This window comes from Apteryx rowi, unplaced genomic scaffold, assembly GCF_003343035.1.
Source record: "Apteryx rowi isolate R43461 unplaced genomic scaffold, aptRow1 scaffold_111, whole genome shotgun sequence".
Lineage (NCBI taxonomy): Eukaryota > Metazoa > Chordata > Aves > Apterygiformes > Apterygidae > Apteryx > Apteryx rowi.
This window is the reverse complement of record NW_020447320.1, coordinates 1,358,913-1,380,014: the sequence shown is the minus strand read 5'-3', so window position 1 is coordinate 1,380,014 and position 21,102 is coordinate 1,358,913. Positions and strand designations below refer to the sequence as shown.

General features: G+C 43.3%; 1 protein-coding gene across 4 annotated transcripts in view; it reads left to right on the top strand.

Annotated features, from left to right (window-relative positions):
- FGD3 (FYVE, RhoGEF and PH domain containing 3) overlaps positions 1 to 21,102 on the top strand; it is a 113,846-nt gene that overhangs the window by 39,656 nt on the left and 53,088 nt on the right. For 3 of the 4 annotated variants that reach the window (XM_026076691.1, XM_026076682.1, XM_026076701.1), the window contains exon 2: positions 17,427 to 17,597. In XM_026076691.1, the coding sequence (XP_025932476.1) occupies positions 17,427 to 17,597 (171 nt within the window). Of the gene's footprint in view, positions 1 to 10,552; positions 10,635 to 17,426; positions 17,598 to 21,102 lie in introns of those variants that run through there. The other variant, XM_026076708.1, reaches the window with a different exon arrangement.

The window sequence follows — 21,102 nt, the reverse complement described above, 5'->3', positions numbered from 1 at the left end:
GTTGGCCTGCCCCAGTTGTGAGATGCAAGCTGTCAGCTTGAGCTGGCTTGCTCTCTTTGGTCACACAGCTGGTGATGGCAGGTCTTCTGAGGTGGCAATAATTCGTTCAACTGCAGTAACTGGAGGTGCCCCTGCTCTGAGTCAGTTTTCGAATGAATCCAAGTGAGGCTGGTGTGGTGTCCTGTCTACAGCAGGCATCGGAGGGAGAAGAAAGGCAGTTGTTTTTCTTGGTGTTAAATATTTGCTTGTGCTTCTTCCCATTGCCTGCTGACTTCTGGAGAATTTATTGCCAACATCCGTCTCACGATGCAGTGTCAGATGGAATAGGGATTTGTACCTAGCGCGGGTGAAATGAAAGAGTTATCCTACTGCTAGATAGCTAGTACCACGTTGTGGTGATTGCGTATCTGTAAAATGGTGCAAAGTGCCACCCACAGACAAATTAAAATACTCCTTTCTACAGCCGTGCTGCAAGGGAAGTTAAAGGCTATCAGTTAAGGTTCAACAGGAGCAGAATGCTTCATGGTGTTGCTGGTTCTTACTTGCGGCCTTCCGTAGTCACGGATTGACCTTCCTTCACAACACTATCCTTCTCCATCTTCTTATAATTCACAGTGTTTACTGTTTACCATAGTGGCTGTCACTGCAGTGGCTGAGTGTTCCCGATGAATCATCCGCTTATTCCGAAAAGTTCCCAACTTTGTGGTCTCCTTCCCTCTTTGAACGAGAGGGAAGAATTGGACATGGGGAAAAAACCTGAACTTCATTTCAAAGCTAGAGCAAACTTCCAGAACTCGCCCTTGCACTCCAGATTCTCCCTGGCATTTCCGCTGACCCCTGATCACAGGGAGGACCGTGGGATCGAGTTATTTCTCTGTGGATGACGAGTTTTTCTGCTCACCAGCACAGCACAAGCTCTTGATGTTTTGCGCACCGAATCAGCCAAGGCAGGAATAAGCGTCCTCACCCAAATGGGCTGCAGTGTGTATGTTGCCTCCTTGGGCCCAACCATAAAGGTTTCTGCTAGTCCTGCTCGTGTGGGTTTGCTCTGTCCTAGCAGATTTTGATTCCCGAGGGTAGGGGTTCCAGTCTTTTATCTGTCTGTAAAATGTCACTGAACATCGATGGCGTGGTATAACTAATAATGGTAACGATCATCTCGCGGTGCGGTGTTTCCCGGGGGAGAGCAGAGCCTCCTTCCCCCGCTGTTCCCGGTCCCCGGCGTCCAGATGGCAGTGACTCTTAATAGACTTGTTTGCATCGTCTTTGAATGCCAAAGCTACTTGATTTGGCAGCCTTTGCCACTTCATATGCAAACATTATGAATCCTGCAATCTGCCTTTCAGGTGAATTTTAGGGAGGAAGAAACAATTTTTAGGTTTAAAATGATTTTTTTTTTCAAATGCTGAAAAACAAATTTTGAAGTTATACCTTACTTAATATTATCATTTGTATTTCTGACAGATCACTAAGTTGACTGAGATTTTATGCCACTCAATGTAACTGCCATTACGTATTCGCAGAAACTAGCATATTGTTATGTCTCTAGCTTTTATATTTGTAATTCTGCAAATGTTATGAAATAAAATATATTTTACTTTTTGCAAAGAATGAAAAACCCCAACTTATAATGCAGTCTAGAATATGTGAAAATTTGAATTTTAAGTGCTGTTAAAAAGCTTCTTGCTGATATTATTTTGGATGTTTTAGACAGCTAGAATGCATTATTTATTTAACTGTAATCTAGCCTTTGTAATTCTGTCATCAAATGAAATCACTGAACTGAAATATTTGGGGGACATCTCTGGTTGGGTCACTTATTTTGACAACTGAATGTACTTTGTACTATGCACTCTAGAATTCAAATATTATTTAATTATATTTTCAGATGACTTTTAAAGAGTGTGAAGATTACTGAAACGTTTATTAGAAATCTCCTAAATTAAACTTGTCAATGCAAAAAAAAGACCCAGGTGTTATAACCAAATTATATGCTACCTTTTTTTTTCCTTGGTCACACTTTTCTTGTAGCAAATGCAATTGCTGCTTTCAGAAAATGGAAAGTTCATTTTGTGTTTCTCTCTGGTGCATCTTGTGCTCTCTGCCTTTCTCTTGACATAAACCTGTGGAGTTTAATTTCATAATACTTTCTGTTGGTTAAGGAGCATCGTTTTTCCCGTTTTATACCTGGAAGCTGAGGTGCGCAAAAAGATTAAAGCCAAAGATTAGGTTAAACTTTGGCCTTGAGTAGATAGTGTCATGGAGAATTTCCACCTGATGGTTTATCTAGAAAAGGTAAGTTAGAAAATTATCACTGAGAAACAGCTGGTCAAGAGAGTGAAAGGCACCTTCTCAGATTTGGCTATTTGTGTAGGTTTAGGAGTGCGAGGCTGTATTTGCCACTGAACAAAAGCTGTGTTAGTGTCTTTGTGGAGGGAAACAGAAATCTGGTGTTTGAGGGGAGAAAAAGGAGCAAGCAAAGAGTTATTGCAGGTTTTGTGTATGTGCCATAGGGAAGAGGGACTGTAGGCTAGAAGACAGGCAAAGGCACGTTGCCTTTTTGTGCGTCTGAGCATCTGAAAATGGCTGCTTTCTGGTAAGGAAATCATCACTGCGGTCAAAGAATAGCTTTCCGAAGTATCTGTTTAGAAAAATAAGGATTAGAAGTTGTATCCCCTTATCTAGCCAGAGAAGGATTTTCACCACAGTGAAAATACACCGCAGATCCAAAATTGAATTTGTACGTGTTAAAGCCGTTTTTAAACAAGCAATCAGAAAATCACCTGCAGTGACTTTTATTGAGAAATACAACACCGCTCACATTGACCTTAGGCATACCTTCTGTGTGAGCTAAAGCCCTGGAATGCATTCCTTATTTATTTGTTTTCTTTCTGGAGGCAAAGTGGATTATAGGGCAGGGATAAATCCCCTCCGATCTGTGACCAGCAAAGCAGATGGATTAGCCGGGGTTTTTTCCATTTGTCTCTAGCGTTATCCTAGCTGCGCTGTCAGCACCGCTGCCTCCCGCGATGAGTGCAATATCGGAAGATAGGTAGTCAAAATTCCTCGTGATCATTAGTGCAAATGAGCTTTTGAATTTTGAAACACGCCTCAGGCCAATGCTTGTTGTTTGGCAGCGGTCGTCTTTCCTCTGCGCCTGGCCCTCGTGGTGCCTGAGCAGAGCTCTGGTGGGTGCTGGTGGTCCTGACCGGTCGCTCCTGTCCCGTGCGCGGGAGCAGCGGGGGCACGGACAGCGGCGGCCGGGGACCGGCGTGGGGACGACTGGGCGCAAGAGAGTTTATCTGTTAACAGCAGAACATGGCTTAAGGCTGCCTTCCAAGCACTTTTTTATTTATTTACTTATTTTGTCTGTTTTTTAAGGTTTTTCGAGGGCTCGCAGTAGACCTAGCGAGCGTTGGCGCATGCTGAGCAGTGTGCTGCTGAGGAAGGCGAAAACGCGCTGGGGTACCTGCAGGTGTACTAGTTTATTTTTGTTGTTTATTTATTGACTGATGATAACTGTTGCCCACTTTCAGTGTAAAGATTTGCACTTTCAGTGTGAAGTGTTGTTCTAAAGGGCTTCTCATTCAAAGGCTTTGTTTGTGATGTGTGCAGCAGCTAAGGCCAACTGAAGTCGATATAAAATAGAAGATATATGATAACAAATTAATGAAACAGCATGTATTCTTAACCTGTTCTGAGGTCTTGACCTCTATAAAAAAAAATTCGTAATTCATTATTTTAAAATTTCATAATTATTGTAAAATTCAAATGTAATTATTTTAGCTTTTTACCACTATTTGATAGGCAATTGTACTAATATAAATGAATTATACTTTTGCTGTCAATGAATGTAAAAGATGAAAATTATAAATTCATAAGAGCCATTCATTACTTGAAATAATCTTTTCTCACTGTTTTTTCTTCTACTGTTAAAATTCTTTGCATTTTCTTAATAGCTTACAAATTTTTTGTAAACACCTTTATTCTTAAATCCCTCCATTATTTCCAGTTTCTGTCTGTGTTCAACCTCATCGGATGGAAATACATGATTGTCTTTTGACTCATTTTCTTAATAAAGTGCTTCACCCTTAGTATTACGTTTGTATTAAATAGAAAAAGAAGTTCTATTATTATTATGTATGTCATCCATATATATTCTTTCATATGTCTCCATCCTTGGAGATGTTTGAAACCTGACTGGGCAAGATCCCGAGCAGTCTGCTGTAGGCAACCCTGCTTTGAGCAGAGGGTTTGGACGAGACCATCTCCGGAGGTCCCTTCCAACCTCAGCACTTCTGTGATTCTGTCGCCTTCTGTAAAGGCCAGCAAACTTCAAGTGGGGAGTTACCAGGCAGCAGTGAGAGGTGAAATATGTTCTCCTTTAATGATTATTGTGAACTGTTGGAGTTACATTATGTGAAACTGTTTTGTATTTTGCAGTGCGCAGCTCTGTTACCAAAATAGCATATCAGTTAAAAAATATTCATTACACTTTTCAGTAATGAAGTTGATACCTCTTAACTTCTGCAGTATGAAGTGACAGTATGTTACGATAACAGAGAAAAGCTACCCCTCCCATGGAAAGGTGGTGGCATCTGCAGAACTCAGTTCTGTAGCAAAAAACTGAGCTCACAGCCTTTACCTGCTTTAATTGAGTACCTAAATAGACTTTTAAATGAGCAGAAGATAATTACTGGGTTACTAAAACTAATGAAATATTTCAAGATTAAAAAAAAAAGCCAGTTAATTGGGACACTGTTGGAGATGCATTATATTGTCATTAAATCTTAAGTGAAGGATAATTTTTACGCTGTATATTGGCTAACTGAGAGTTTGCTCATAGTAATGTGTCATTAAGAAAATTCAGAAGCATATGAACCAAGCAGTGTGAAAAAGGCTTGCATGTTGCTTGTGTCATTAGCAAAAAATTTAGTAAGCTTCTAGTAAAATGGGAAATGAAACATGAAGCCTTTTTGTATGACCCAGTTTTAAAGGGAGGCTGAGGTCTTGATTATAGTGATTAGTATCTGGCTATTTTCTAGCCTTTGCACTAATCTTGTAAATCACTGGAGGGTGAGCAATGTAATGCTCTTCCCCTCTTTTTCCTTCCCACCATATAAATAATCCTGGGAGCTGCAGATCTGCCATCTTTCTCTTTGTTTAGGGAACGAATCCCCAAAACACTAAATCACCCAGATGCATGTCATCTGAAAGGAGCAAATTGGAATGGCTTTGGCTGGGATAATTTGTTTGTGTCTGACCTGTATAAAATATTTTTAGATTTCTGCAGTAATGGATTGCTCTGGTATTGCAACTCCTATGTTAAACCAGTACAGATGTGAAGTCTCAGGAGAGTTATTAACTTGAAATATGTTCTTTGATTTGCATAATTGGTGTAATTATAAATCAGGACTCCTTCATCACAATGAAAAACCTGTTACCTGTCAAGAAAAAAAATGCTCTGTGTTCATCTAAGAAGAAAGTCTCAGGGATGCTGTGCAACTGTTCTGCGTATCGTCCTTCATCGTGGATTCCGTGGCATCAAGTACTTCTTCCCAGAAAAGAGGCCATGTTCTGGGCTTTATGGGTCAAAAAGGACTGTCAGTTTGTTAGAGTAAATGATAGCTTTAATGTAGGAAATCTGTGATGAAAAAGAGTTTATAGTTGCAGCTACATACTGTGCTTCATCCGTGGTGAACTTTCAGCTGATATCTGAGGAAATTTTTTATAGGGATGCTGTATGGGGTGTTACCTTTCCGGGGATGAGGGGTGGTCCTATGGAAGCATCCTACCAGACACATGCCAGCTAGACCTGTAAGAAACATGTCAGCTGAACCTGGAAGCCAAAGCTAAACCGAGTTAATAACCAGAAAAAGATGCGGTCTCCTGAGAAGCCAGTTTGGAGCCCCAGAGAAGAGGAGGGAGGACAAAACATTTTCTACATTTTTGTTGTAGAAGAATGTCATTTTACTTCCAGCCTTGATTCCTGAATTTCGCGATGTGTGCTGTGAGCAGCATTACTGGTAGGGTTTTTGTCATGTGTAATGTCAGTCTAGCTGCCATGTGCCCCGGGCTCCTCGCCTTTCCTTTGTCGCTCTTCATGCTGCAATCTTTACGTCATTTCACCTGCTTTCCTTGTAGGCGGAAGAGTCTCCGTTTTTTCCTTTACTTTTGGTCTTGATGTCACAGAAAGGTACTATGCCTATTATTTTAGCCTAGAGTAATGCAATTATGCCATTCAGGGGGAAAAGTCAGCTAAATGCTTCCTCCAGAAGAATGAGTTTGTCTTAGCCTGTCCTTTTCATTTTGATAGATCATACAAGTTCTCAACATTGCCTTCCAGTTGTGGAGATTTAGTGGTCAGTATCCCACACTGTTTGCTTTTTTGCATGTCTTTCTGAAAAACAGGCAGAGTGTAAATTTTAAGAAAATTAAAAAACATAGGTCAACTCAAGAATCTCCCTCTATCTGTGAATTGGTCTCCAGCACTACAGTGAGAAATTAAACTTTTTTTTTTTATTTAACTGAAAACCTATTTCCTCTGTGCCTTGCATGCATTTCAATCGAGGTTTGAAATTATATTGCAAAAGTTTGAGAGCAGATCTGATAAGATGTATACGAATTATGAAATGTTATAGAACTGCTGTTGCCTTGAACAAAATTATGGAAGGGCTCCTTGGTCAGAGTAAGCTATGAACATGAAAGCTAAGAGCAGACTTTGGAGGCGTACAGAGTGTAAGCAAAATAAGAATCACTTGGATACAAATTTGTCACAAAACAGCAAGAAAGAGCTTGATAATTGCCCCTTGGCAAATGGAGAGAATCACAGATTTTAGCTCTGGCATCACTCTGAGGTCATGCACTGTGCAGATAGTCATGGTAGCTCAGATAGCAGTGTTAAAGATGCAGAAACAGATATCAGAGCTGAAAATTAAAGTCTTTGAATTAAGCCACAGCAGAGAACACATATGGATACTTGGAAAAAGCAAACAGCTCTTCCCCCCAAACTCCAGCTAAGTTTAAGTTCTCTTAGAAGTTTTATTAGCCAAGAGATGATTCCATTTGGAGGTTTCCGCTCTTGGTATTTGCATGCTTGTGCTGGGATAGTGGTGGCCTATAGCTAGGAGCTGCTTCGCCGTGACCACTCGTCCTCTGCATGACATGGGCTGAGGCTGGGCTGGTGCTGGGGCCGCGAGCAAGGGGACCCTGGAGGAGGCAGGTTGCCTCCCCATGGCGAGGTTTCCCCAAGGCATGCAGGTTTGGGCCTGACTCTGGTGACAGAAAGAAAACTGGCACTGAAGAATGTGGACAGCAGTTTCCCGATGATCTAGACTTATGTTAACAGTGAACTCAGTTTGGTTTTAAAAGAAGCTTTTTTTTTTTTAAACATTTCTTGTCTCTAACCTCAGAAGACTGAGGGTTACCAAGTGCTGACTGGGATTCCACATCCTGTTTCATACAGGAAAAGAAAATATTTTTGTTTTGGGGCTTTAATATGCCTATTGTTAGCTCTGACAGGGGAATATACTCTGCGACGCTTTACCTTGGTTTCTTTCTTATTTTTCTTCTAAGTGAGCATAGTCTTGCTCTGTTTAAGATTATTCTCAGTATTGTTTTTCTGGTCACTACTTCCAGTCCAACAGCCTCTTTTTAATCTCCTGTATCAGGAGAGATTAAGTCTTTGCTCCCTTTTATCTGCTAGTTTTATAGCTGCAGATAGGAGGCCAGGCTGCCAAGCCAACCCTCACTGGAAACGAAGCAAAGGAAGAAAACTCCTGTTGCTTTTTTGTTAGGGAAAAATGTCCTTCCTTATGGTTAATGTTAGATTCTGCCTTTTTGTCCTGGAAGGTAGTTTAAAGTTGCTCTGTAGGCAGTGGGTTGATCTGATCCTGATTTACGCCTCGGCAGATATGGCATTTTGCTTTGGTGCAAACGTGAAGTGTCTGAACAGTCTCTTAGGGCTCTTTGCTCTGTGTTGGCTGTGTACGGTAGGATGGCCAGTTGTCTTTGGGACACTGTAAAACGCCTACAACTCCAGAAGCGTGCCTGTTTGCGTCTGTTGTCTTTGGTTTCTTTTTTTTCGTTTGTTTTATTTTTCCTTCCACAGCATGGGGTCATGTGTACTGATTTTCTAGCAGCTAGATTTCTAACAGGCGTTTGTATTTCTCTCTTTTATTTTCTTTGTCATGTAAATGTAAAGATCTCAGTAGGCTTTTGTTTTATACACGTATTTTGAGTAGTGCTATAATGGAGCATTATATGTGAAGCTCATCATTTCTGTCACTTATAGATATTGTTTCTCCTGGATATTTATAGTATGTAAACATAGAACAAACGTATCAGTAGGAATCACTTTTATAGTCAATATTTAACAGTAGCTTGTCAGCTTAACCATGTCTATGTGAGAAGAGCTAGCGACCAAGGTGGAGACAAGCAACTGCATGACTGTCGTGAGCCTGGGCTGGACACTTGTTCATCCTGCTGGCCATATCGAGCTCCCAACGCAAGCAGTGGGGCTTGCTAGACAAATGTGGGTGTGGGGTGCGAGTTTGTTTAATTTGCTTGCAGAATACAAAATGAGCATTGCACTGTAGTACCCTGACAGACCGACGCTGAGTGGGACAAGAAGGATGTTTGATATTGTGAGGCAACGACTGCTACAGGTCTGTCAAAGCTAATTCTGGTCATTTCTTCAAAAACAATTGTGGAGTAATCCATGGCTACGTGATCAAGTGCAAAGTGGCTCAAAGGAAGAGGAGGGTTTGAGTGTAATTCGCAGTGACCTGGATTAGGTATTGCTCTGTTTAAGCACTTTTGTTAATCAGGATGTGGAAATAAAAACAACGTTGTGATGAGAGATACAGCGATGGTACCGAAAGGAAAGGAGTTGTGTGTACGTGTAATATCAGAGAACCACTGGAAAGGGTTATCGTCAACAGTGAAATTTTGGCCCCGTCTAAAGTCAATAGTAAAGTTGTCAGTGGTCAGGCAAATATCATTAATTTCAGTGGGAGTTAGGTATCTAAATATGTCTGTGGATCTCCCGAATGAGCGTGTGGCGTAGTACGCTTAGTAAGGTACTTTCTAGGAGACGTGTTCTCAGAAGCAATGGGCAACTGCAACGGGTGTAGAGAGGGAGAACATGAACAATCAGAGCTAAAAGAACTGATTTATAAAGAGTGTGTCCATTTTGGTGAAGGGCAAGGGGCATAAAGAGTCTACCAATACCAGTAAAGCATAGCCTTGAGTTATTTAGGTTAGCATGCAGTAATTTCCTTTAAAACAGTCTGATGAGGTTAAAGGTGGGAAATCTTGAGGTAAACATATGTAAAACACTGCGACGGTGATGTTCAAAATAGTCACCCTCAGTGCACTGCAGAAATGTCTGTTAAAGGAAGTGTCTTCACCTAAGACATTTAAAAGTACTCCGAACAAAATAAAAGTACACCAATTCCCAGAACAGAAATGTTGCAGCGGTACGGGTCTGGAGAATTTATTAGTCCTTTTTGTTCTTTATATGCACAGATTTGTTTGTTTATTTTAGCTGTTTGGTTCTTTCTGTGAAAATCCTCTCGTGGATATATTTCTTTGTTGTTTTAAGTGTGTTAAACTGAATTTACCAAACCTCTCATAGGCTTCCTCAAACCAAGTAGTTTGGCAGGGTTTGCAAACTTTCTGTATTTTTCTCGTAAGGACACAAAATAGCAGCTCTTCTGCGGAACTCTGGGGACTGTTCTTGCCCTAAAACGAAGCATTTCATTTTAAATAGACAAATTTTACATTTGGTTTCTCTTTCTATCATTTCCCAAGATATGATTCTGCCAGGAGAGCTGTAAGCAGGCGGAGGGGGAGAAGGAGTGTTGAAAATAATTATCGGAATCTTTTCATGGGATTTTTTAAACCAGTTCCATCCCATGCCTATTGAATTACATTTATTGTCACTTCTGTGGACCGTTTCACAGCAGAGTTAATACCTCTACATTCAGGAAGCGCTTTGGATGCCCTGCTGTAGCCCTTAGGGGAAGATTGCGTGGGATTACACGGGTGGGCGCTGCCCGTGTGCCGCCCAGCTCCTGGGGGATCTGCGAAGCCCCCTCTTGCAGAGCTTCACAGTGCACGTGGTTTCCATGTCATGTGCTTCCCATGTCATGTCCCTGCTAGTGGCAGACATTTTGCTGTTACCACTCTCGCAGTAATGTTGAGCTGTATCTAAGTAGAAACCCTTTTAGAGCGGTCGGGCTTTACTGTCTTTTCTGCGCTAGAAAGATTCAGGACTCTAAAACATCTGCATCCTGCTTACTGCATTTCAGACACAAATGAAACTTGACCCACAGAGCATTTTTTGCCGACTTGCAGCAATCTCCCTTAACTTCTGCTTAGTAAAGCTCCTCGGTTCATGCTTGCCACGTTTATAGGCTTTGCGTTACCTAACCACATTGATTATAGGAAGCGGGATGGGGGAGGTCAGTTCCTGTGAGCATGAGCCTGTGCACACACTGAGCTAGAAATGTTCTCTACTGTCATTTTAAGACACGTTATGAGAGCTGCAGCAGGAACTGGTCTCCCTTATTTTTGGTTATCTTATGGTTTGAGCAAATAAGAAAAATATGGGTGTCTCTGCTTGAATGCAAGTAAGTGATATGCGTCTCTTTTGACATAAAATCTCAATCCATGCCAGCTTCTTGCTTGCTTTTGAACAAAATGTTTTCTTGGTTGTGCCTGTTTCTGAAAGCTTGTGGTGATAGCTTTGCTATCGCTCTTTTACTGAAGTTGACTTTTTGGAATGTCAGAAAAATAGATGTCATGTGAAATACCTGTTGTTACTGCCATTCAGCTTATTTTGATAGGAGGGCAAGCGTACAGTACCGCCACCCACTGCTTTACGGGCAGCCTGAGCGTGGTCCCGCGCTCTGTCGTGCAGCACCTGCAGCGCTGTCAAAGCAGGAGAAAGGGGTCGAGCTTCGGGCCGAGTGACAGGAACCAGGCAAAAACATAGGAAGCTGGGCTTGCCTGCTCTGCTAGCGCGTTATGGGCCACGGGCAGGAAGAAGAGGTGAGTTTTTCAATGGATCTGAGGAAAATGCTTGAGTTGATTAGGCAGTATAAGAGGGGAGAGAAGGGTGTGCCAGATGGCAGCATGGGAGAAAGGATCTGTTGCTCACCCCTGCCTGGCAGGGCAGGGTCGGGAGCTGGTGTGGGGGAACACGTGAAATCGGAGAGATGAGGAAAAACGTGAGCTCTGGGAAGCTGTAGGTCTGTGGACCGCTTTAAGGGTGGTGTTGGATATTTTGTAATTGACTGGAACAACCAGGATAGCGTCGTGCCATTACTAGAGCTGACACCTTTCTTTTGATTTGCAATACAAATTTCATTGCAATGCCGTGTACTTAACACTTGTGACACTGGCTCTTCACGCAGTCTAGTGGATGCTGTAGCTTCCTTAAGGAGGGCCTTACACCCCAGTGGCTGTAGCCCAGCCTGAACACACAGGACGAAGCATTACACCCCTGGGCAGATTCCTGCTGGCACAGGGAAGACATAATCGGCACCTTTTAATTTGCGACGGCGTTCCTCTTAGTAGGGTCTTTTTATCCGGAGGCATACATTAGCTCTGTCCTCCTCGAGGCCCTGCTGGCGAGCAGTAAAACTAGCCTCTCCTCCTTGAAAGGCTTTTGCTGTGGAGGAAGGGATGACGATAGGGCTAACCTAGCTATTAGTGACAGCGCTAGGGAATGCCCAAGCAGATGTTTCAGTTGAAAATACGGAGTTGCTTGAATTGCATGCGTTGAAAACCTGCTAGAGGAGGTTGCAGGTGCGTTGTGCATGCTCGGTTTCTAGGCGGACGTTGGGAAGAGCTCAGTTTCTGTTATCTAGAAAAGGCACAGCTTTCAAAACAGCTCTAGATATTAATAACTGAGGGTTTTTTGTTTTGTTTTGAAAGATCTGGCCACTTTTAGGTAGGTACATGGTTAGTTGCCTAGACTTTGGCTGACAGCAGAAACATCCCTTGCCATTATGCAGATTCTAGTTTGTCTGTATTTTTATTTTTTCCTGCAAACAGTTTTTAATCAGACTGGTAGCTTACCCTTTTGATGACCATCTGTATTTAGGAAATGGGATGCATGATGAATATTACAAAATCAGGTTAGAGAAGGAGCACTGCTACTAGGTACATCTGTGGATGTAACAACCACTTTGCTTCTGGAATAGTTGCGTTTCTTGAAGAGAGAACAGAGAATTATAACGTCTTCCCACGCTCTCAGAGTTGGATCTGGTGGATATCACGTTACATTAAAGGTGCCTTTTGGGGCTGTTGACTTCATTGATGTTGCAGAAGGTGTAAATTAGCAAAGAATTAGGAAACTGGAGGCTCCTAGGAGCTTGATTTCCTTGTGAGCTCCAGCAGTGGTAGAGCTATAGTTACAGGTATACGGGAACAGGAAGGTTCATCCGCTCATTGCTGGGACCATTTTCTGTATCTTCACCGAGCTCTTGTGTTCTGGGCATGGCAGAGAGATTGGGAACTATCTCTGAAGAAAGCCTGGCTTAAGCAGGCAAATATTCAAGTCGTGCTATTAAATTTTCTGTGAGTCCAGCATTTGTCATCCCTTTTAATCCGTATGCATTCTCCGTGTGCTGGCTGGGAGTGCGGGAGTTAGGCTGAAGCGGTGAGATGTAGCTTTCTGAGGGAGGACTGGGTGCGAATCCTTCGGAGCGGGCTGGGGCAGCACAGCGCAGGCAAATCTGCGTCCGGCTCTCGGCTTGGGCGCGTTCGCTTTCGAGCGCGCGGGGAAAGCACCTCCGTGCTGACGTCCGCGGGCAAGGGGCTCGCTGCCCAGGCTGTACGTGTGTCCAGGGCGGTGCGTGCGCAGCTCGTGAGGGCACCGGTTACGGCATCAGCAAACGTAGGGCATGCCAAAGCAGCGGCTTGCTGCTGTCTGTCACAGTCCTCCAAGTTATTTGTTATTTTAAACTGAGAGAACTTCTAAACTCCGATACCTGGGGACTAGATGCCAAGCCTAAGAACCGAATCTGGCTCCAAGGCTGGAAATCGCTGTGAGGTTGGTGTGCCGGAGGAGAGGTTTGCAACCTGACGTTCAGCCGTTGGGTTGAACCGGTCTTTCCACTGCTGCGCTCAGTGGAGAACCTACAATCTTTATGTTTTACCTGTTGTAGTCTAATGAAAAAACATGTTGTAGTCTGTAAGAATATACCGCTTGCGACAACATCTAAGAGAAATATGGGCTTTCTTCTGAGAGTAAACAGCTTAGTGAGGATATCATCTAAAATTGGTCAGGTTGAGGACGAGTATTGCTCCGTGTCGTGACAGGGTTTCCCTGTGGCATTGAATTCTGTCAGAAAGGCTAATGCAAATTTCTTATTTTAGTGAAATTATAAGTTGTACTTCATCAGAGGCATTTTCAGGAGTTTTGATTAAATTTTACTCTCAGAGGAGCCTTAAATACCTATTATTTTGTGAATCTAACATGAAGAGTTATCTCTGGGAAGCATCATCTTTGCAGTTCTCTCCTTGGATTAGTTTTGAACAGAGAAACTGCTTGTGAGTAATGTTTATGTGAGTAAAGTTGCAGTTAAGTACTTCATGGCTTTTTGGTAAATACAGCGTTAGGGATGCTAGGATAGGATCAGGCATAGCAAAGCTGAGTTTTGTATGTCTGGAAGTGCAAGCTCAGGTTTTTAGAGTGCTCTTTCCAATTTTATATTTGCTTCTGGAAGTGCTGACACACTTCACAGTCAGGCACACTTAACTTTCTTCCTCGAGCTGTCAGAGGTAACTGAGAATCAGATGCGAAGCCAGAGACAGCCAGACTTTCGGGAGATGACAGTTTATTATTAGAAGCATTTAATAAAGATTGGGCACAAATAACCATTCTTTCTAAACGCGCCGATCTGCACGTGCCAGTACTCTCCCAAAGTGGTACGCAGCAGCGAGGGCTGATCTGCTCTGGGGTAGGTTTTCACACGAAGAGCAACGCGGCACCGAAGAGCAAAGCAGCGGTGGTTTTTCCTTGGACTGCTGCGGATCGGTGGGTGCAGAAGGGCAGGCGGTCGGGGGAGCCCTTGGCCCTCTCCCCTCTCTGGAAGCAGCTTGGGTGGTTACCTGGGCTACGTCTGCGTCTGATTTATAGTCTCTCTCCCAGCCTATTCCTACGAGCACCCTGGAGCTCTCTTTGCAGACGGTGGGTTTTACTTTCGGAGAATTCCATGTGAAATAATCCAGTAAATCTTGTTTTCAAAGATCATTTTATAGCACTTGAAAAAACACATAAAGAAAGCGAATTTTTGTCTTGTGTGCAAAAAGCAGCCCTTAGGGGCCACATCAGAGATGAATAGAGAGAACCATCTTGGCTTAAATGAAATAAAAAAGAATGAAAGCCACTTCTGTGGTTTTACCCATGCATATTTTTCTTGATTTAGGGCCAGCACTATGTTGGTGTGTAAGGCACTTGTGGCTTTCCAAGTTCATCGTCTTTCTAACTGCTTATCAATCAGTTTTATTTTCAGCTTTGTGCCCACTTGCTCTTTGGATGCAGTGTCAGTAAATGCATGGGGTAAGTACCAGCATTAGGTGGACATCAATTTTATTTTTAGCAATAATGTGTATATGCAGTATACAGGACAGATGATATGAAATACTCTGTTTTTAGAAGACGATTTTTTTGTTTAAGCTGGTCTTCTCTTGTTTAAAGGGAAGTGGTATAAGGCTTAGCTAAGTGTTTGCTCTGCAGATGCCTCCAAGCACAAATCCTGAGGCATTTGGAGCTAAGTTCGGAGCTTGCTTCAGTCAACATGGAGGTGTTTGCCACTGGGCTGAGTTATATCAGCAAAGGAGCTTGTGCCTTGACTGTTTGACTGGATTATGAAGTAGAAGAGAAAAACTTATTTGTGGGCCTATAAAATATGGGTCAGAGCACTTTACATTTCAGTAACCAAAACTGGTAATAAGAACTTTTAGCATTGATATAAAAGAGGTGCCTGGTTGTGCCATGCACTTGCAAGCAAGCAGCCGATAACTCTAATTTTTATCAGTAAGGGAAAAAGGTTGTGGGACCTCCTTTCACCCCGACGAATCTCAAGAGGAAAGAAAAAGGAACTGTTTTCAAGTTTCTTCTGAACCTTTGCAAAATGATATCAAAGAAGATGGTCCCTTGCTGTGGCAGTGGTGGCACAAGAAAAGGAAACGTTTAAGGAGACTGGGTGCCTTATCGCACACCAGCACAGGGATAGCTGGGCTCGCTGTAGGACACTGCCGCGACGGATCAGCCCTGCTGTGGCCGCAGGGCTCCGGTGCCCTGGGGAAGGAGGGAGCTGTGGCTCGTCGCCCCCAGCCGCCGTGGGGAGGCTGCATGCATCGTGCTGGCCCTTCTCCAGACCAAGCGTCCGCGGTGGCTCTTCTGCTCCCCGGCTCGCGGGGGGCTTCCCTGCCCCCGGAGAGGAGGCCCGTGCCCTGCCTATGTGAGCAACCAGCAAAGCACAGGTGGAGATGTCTGCTGGAAAGCTTTTGTAGGTGCAGAGACTTGTCCGACGAGACCTGGAGTGTTAAAGCAATTTTTAGAAAAAATGTGCGTGTGGAGCATATGGGATTGCTGGATCACCTAGCAGTCGTGGACGCAAGGGAATTCCCACTGCTGCGCTTGCTTCTGTTTTCCACATGCTGCCCTTGCATTGTCTTTAACTATAGCTTTTCCCTTATGCGCTATTTTAATTTATTACTGTCCTGAGCTCCTGTTAATAATAAACAAGACATTGCCGTCGTTTCCCTAAAAAGCTTGCGTGCCATTGCGACGCTGCCATTGCCATCACTGGGAATCTCAGCATCCAGAACGGAGGCATCTGCGTAAGCTCCTCCTGTGGCAGCTCGTTTTGGATAATCTGTTAGTCTGTTCTAATAATCTATTCTACTTTCACTGCATTTGCTTGATAAGTAAAACTATGTATGAATGACACTTGTGCTTATAAATTCCTGGTTTCAGCTATAAGCATATTTTAATAGCTGGTCAGTCTCAAATCTGCTGAAAAGCAGATACTATGGTAGAAATGCTAATGAATCTTCAACAACAGCAACTGGCAGCCGAACTGAGGAATTCATGGGTTATATATTTGGGTGGCAGAGCTCAGTGAATAGATTCAGCCATCTGAATCCATTTTTGTCAGTGAAATTAGCTTTTGAATATTTTATGCCAATCTTTAAAAAATTTCTGTAATGCTGTGAAAGTTCCTGCGTTTGGAGAACAGCCCTTGGCTAATCTTCACAAGCAGCCTGTAAGGCTCAGATTTCAAAGTCTTGATCCAAAAGGTCACATCCCAATTTAATACCATTAGTGTAAACCCAGGGTAGTTTAGTTGATGTGGATGGAGGTGCTTGTTGTTTCAGTTTTTTGATCTTAATAGAAATCTAGCCAAGAGTAGGTTGCATTTGTGAAGCTCGTTCCATGTTCTTGAACATATCACAGAAAGGCTAAGACCGAGTTTCACATTTAGATGAATCCTTTTTCTACATAATGGAGATCATCTCACTGCAGAAAGATGCTGGTAATTTCAACTAGTCCACTTTAAAACAGGAACATAAAGAATGTTTGTCATGTTTTCTTTGCCATTTTTTATGGATTAGTGTTCCAGTTTCCTTTTTATGACACACTAGTAAAGCTAGTTCAGGGATTTCATGTCTCTTGGGACCTCCTTGCCAAAAAAGTCCCCCCAAAAAAAAAATTTAAAAAAGTCCAGTAACCACTATGTGAAAGTGGATATATGGGTTTATTTCCATAGTGCCCACAGAAATGTATCAAGAGTGTTAAATTAAAAGGCAAACAAACATATTAATCACTCTTTTCTCTATTTTCCCCACTGAATCATATCTTAATGGGATCTTCTAGACTCAAGCCTTTTGAGGGAATGTTAATATTTTATGCAAGAAGGAATAATAAATAGCAGTAAAATGTAGCTTGAAAGATTAAATCTCCTGAAGGAATGGAGCATTTTTTTCCATCAGACACATTTCTAATACACTGTAAGTTAGCTGTTGTTCTACCAACTAGCAAGCTGTTGTGTGCTAGGGCATTTGTATTTCTGTTTGGAGGAACCCTTTTGAAACAGCCTTTATCTTTTATATTTACTATTTTGCTTTTATTTGGGGTGTCTGTAATGAAGAAATAAATCATTAATAGAAGATAGGATTACCAAAATTCCTGCTGCCTTATCCATCAACTAGTTTGGCGTGTTTGTCAAGACTGAATATATTGGTTGTAGTAACTTCTGGGTGAATGACTGGCTCCCCCGTTTTCCCCCTGCCTTGCTTGCCTTCAGGAGCTTCCATGAGTGGTGTGCTACTGGAGGGAGCACAAACTTTCTTCAGGATGAAGAAAAGGAAGTAAACATTAACTTTTTTTCTTTTCCCCTCCTTAGGTTGCCCTTGTGCTCCTTTTCAAATCAAATGTCACATTGACTCAAACCCAGCGTTGGAAGCATGCGGCGAACTGCAGCACATCAGCCCTGCGCAATGTATCCATCAAACTGGAAGGAAGCCCAAAACCAAGACTCCACTGGCCAAAATGCATCCTCTGCAGAAACCCCAAGGCAAGTGGCTTTGTCTTCCCAGCACTTGTGGAAACTTCTATGAGGCATGAAGTGAAATATTTTTAAATGAATTGTTTTAATTAAGTCATAACAAAGTAGAGTTATTTTATATTCTAAGGTTCAGATACAGCTAGTAGAGTTTTATTACCTTCACTTTTCCCAACGTTAGATAACCTCTTAGGGAAGCTTGCAAGAAGAAATTGATTCAGGAATAACAGATTACTTGTCATATTATACTTCCTGTATTATTGTGATGCTGCATGCAGCTGTGAAGTCTAAGTTTAATTTAGCAATATTGTTTTCATTCTTTATTAATTTTTTTAAAGAATATAGGTAAGAATAGCTTATTGTTTAAACCTGGATCTGTTTTCCATTTATTGAAAGTATTGTGCATAGCAACAGGAAATGCCTAAATGGAATGAATATATTTTAAAAAAGAGAAATATGAGCTAAACCAGTCACATCCAAGAGTAACATGTGGACTGTGGTAGTTCCACAAACCTGCAAGAATCACAGTGAAATAGGTAACAATCCCCAAATATGGTAGAACAGAAGTCAGGAAGAACCATGTTCTAGCTGGTCTAGAGAAGCTGAGAAGCCCGGAGAAGATACTAAGTTCATAAAATAAAAATTTGTAAGAAGCCTGTCCATGTAATATTTTGGTCACCATTAGGAGGTTTTGTACAAACTGTGCCCTTGCACCCCCAATTCCAAAAGCCTTTATGAAGTAATTTTCGGGTATGCATTTAGCCTTAAACAGCTACAAAGAAAAAGTTTTGTCCCTTCTGATTGTGAAAGTCAATCTGAAGTGTTTAGCTGGCATATTAGTTCATGCTCGAATCATCCCACTAGGTAATGGTCTGTGTATTTATAGAGCTTTCTCCTTGAGGTCTTGGTGTTCCATATTTCTTTAGTGGGTGTTGCAGGAATGTTAATACTAACAGTAAAAAAGAATAACAAAAGTGTCTGTTCAGTAACAAATGGAGTGAATTCAGCTGGTGCAGAACAGGGAAGCTCCTCTGAAGTTGCAGAAGCACTGATTTCCAACTACTGAGGATGTAGCCTGTTCTGTGCATGTGTGTGTGTGTATACATACACACACATATATATGTATGTATAAAAACACGTGTGTGTATGTATTTTTTACATATGTAGTGCGTGTGTGTATTTCCACATTCAACATCAGAATGTCGAAGGGAGCTTACTTAGCTTGATTCCAATCCCAGTTAAAAGTTACCCAAGTGGATTAGCATAATCTGCGTCCGTCACTGAGACAGGTACTACTTCTTTCTTCTTCCTTCCGCCGGTCAGAAATGCCCATCCAAGCCCTCTCTCCTGTTAGAGCCGTGGGTTTAGAATCAGAGCAGTCAGTGTATCTCGCTAGCTGACATACGGCCTAGCACTCCGAGAATGATGAAAGTTTGTTAACGAGGTGAAGCAGGCATCCAAAAGCAACATGCTGTTTTGATTAGCTACCTTTGCTAATACTCTTTTTGACAGACCCCAGCTTGGTTGGGCTTCGTGATGTCGCTGTAAATGTCATCTAGTAAGAAGCAAGAGTCACAGTCAAAATGGGGCTGTCACACAGTACCCAGTACTCAGATTTCAGATTCTAATCTGAAATCTGGTTCTAATATTCTAATTTTATGCTAGACTGAGCCAAGTTGGCCAACACTGCAAATCACTGTTACAAGTCTTGGTCATGGACGTGCCGGTCATCTTCCTGAAAGATGCTTAATTGTCATAAAACTTAAACAATTATTTTATTATTTCACTTTATTTCTTTACAAGAACAAACGAATTTAAAAAAAGTATCTGCAAGTAGTTTACATATAACAGTAGGAAACAGTACTTTGCAAGCAAGAGAGATGGTAAAGATTTTTTTTTCTTCCCTTTTATAGACTTTGTAAATTTGAAATGGCTTGTTTGCATTGCACAGTTCATTGGTGCCCCTTACTGTGTGGTTTGCAGAGCCAGCAAAGAAAGGAAAATATTTACTTCTTGCCTCTCCAGGAAAATGCAATTGGCAAAATTAAAAAAATCAGTGAGGAGTCATGGGGCAGATACAGTTCCACACGCTGCTTTCGTTAAACTGACTGTATTCAGGTTGACGTTCTTCCTGTAAATTATCCTCGCTTGTCCTTGGTGGCCCCATCCGACGAAAGTGACTGTGACGCTGTGGTGCCTTTCCTCGCAGCGGACATAAAAACCTTTCCCCCGGTTTTTATTGGTGTTCTTATGCAAGAATCTTTAGATTCGTGAGCTTTAAAGCGTCACCCCAGTCCCCGGAGCTACTTGGCTTCCTCGCCGCGGCCTGTTCCGTGGTGGCTTCTCGGGAGGCATGCGCTGGGGCCGCCACCGCGGGGGGCGCCGTGGGAGCGCCCCGTCACGTCGCCTAATAAACGCGTGCCGGCGCTCTGCGCTGCCGTGCGGACGGCTCGTGGGCCAGCGGGGCTGCAGCGACCCTGAGGCCGCGGTGCCCCTCTCGCGGGAGCGACGGGGCCTCGCTGCCTGCCGCCTCGCGGCTCCAGCGCCGGCGCTGCCGCCGCTCCCCGGTCTCTAACCTTGCCTTGCCCGCGTCTCGTCCGTCCCGCTGCTCCTCACGGGAGCGTGCTTGGTTTTTTCGATGTTGTGCCTTGCTCGGTCTGTGCATCTTCCAGGCGGCTCTGGGCTGTTGGGTGAGGTGGGTGGAGAAGGACCGGCGGAAGAGCCGTCCCAGGGCCTGCCTTGGGGTTGCAGGCGCCGCCTGCGACCGAGGTGTGCAGTCACGCTGCCCTCTTGCCTCCCTCAGTTAGCCGGCGCGTGCCCGAGGCCGCGCTGCTCGCCGGCCGGGGGCACGGCGGAGCGCCAGAGACGTACGGCGCCAGCAGCGGCGACGCTGCCCGCGGGCCCGCCGCGGGTCTTCCTGGCCGCCTCCTGGGCGCCCGCGTCCCTGCCGAAAGGCGGCACCTGCTTTTTTTCAGGGCTGGCTGCTCGTCTCGTACCTCTGACAGCTGAGCAGCGAGAGATGAGCTCACCTAGTATTGCTCGTTTTTAGTGTGCGGGTCTTCCATTTGCTCATTTGTGGAAGTCTCAAATGGTTTTGAATTTAAAGTCAGTAGATTTGGCTGAGAAGTTACACGCGCCGTGCCACGGAATGGATTTTACGAGGGGCTCAGGAGCGTGCGCTGCAGCGTTGGTTACGTTATTTCGGCGCTTTTCGTAGCAAGGTGCAGTGCAGGTTTTGCAGAGCCTATTTTATCTAGTCCATGGAGTTACAGATACGTTCCTGCGTTTCTATGGGCGAAGCAGAGCTGCCTGGCTGCTGGAGCTGTGATATGTTTTCTTGTAAATGTTGAACGTAGGTTTTTTGGTGTCAGCTCTTGAGCACACATCTTGTGTGGTTTAGTTTTGCTTTGTAAATAGTGTTTAATAAGGTCAGTGACTTTGCCTGGGCGCTAAAGTGTCTTTTTCCTGAAATTACTTTGGTAATTACCAAACTCGGAACCAACAAAAGGAAACACGC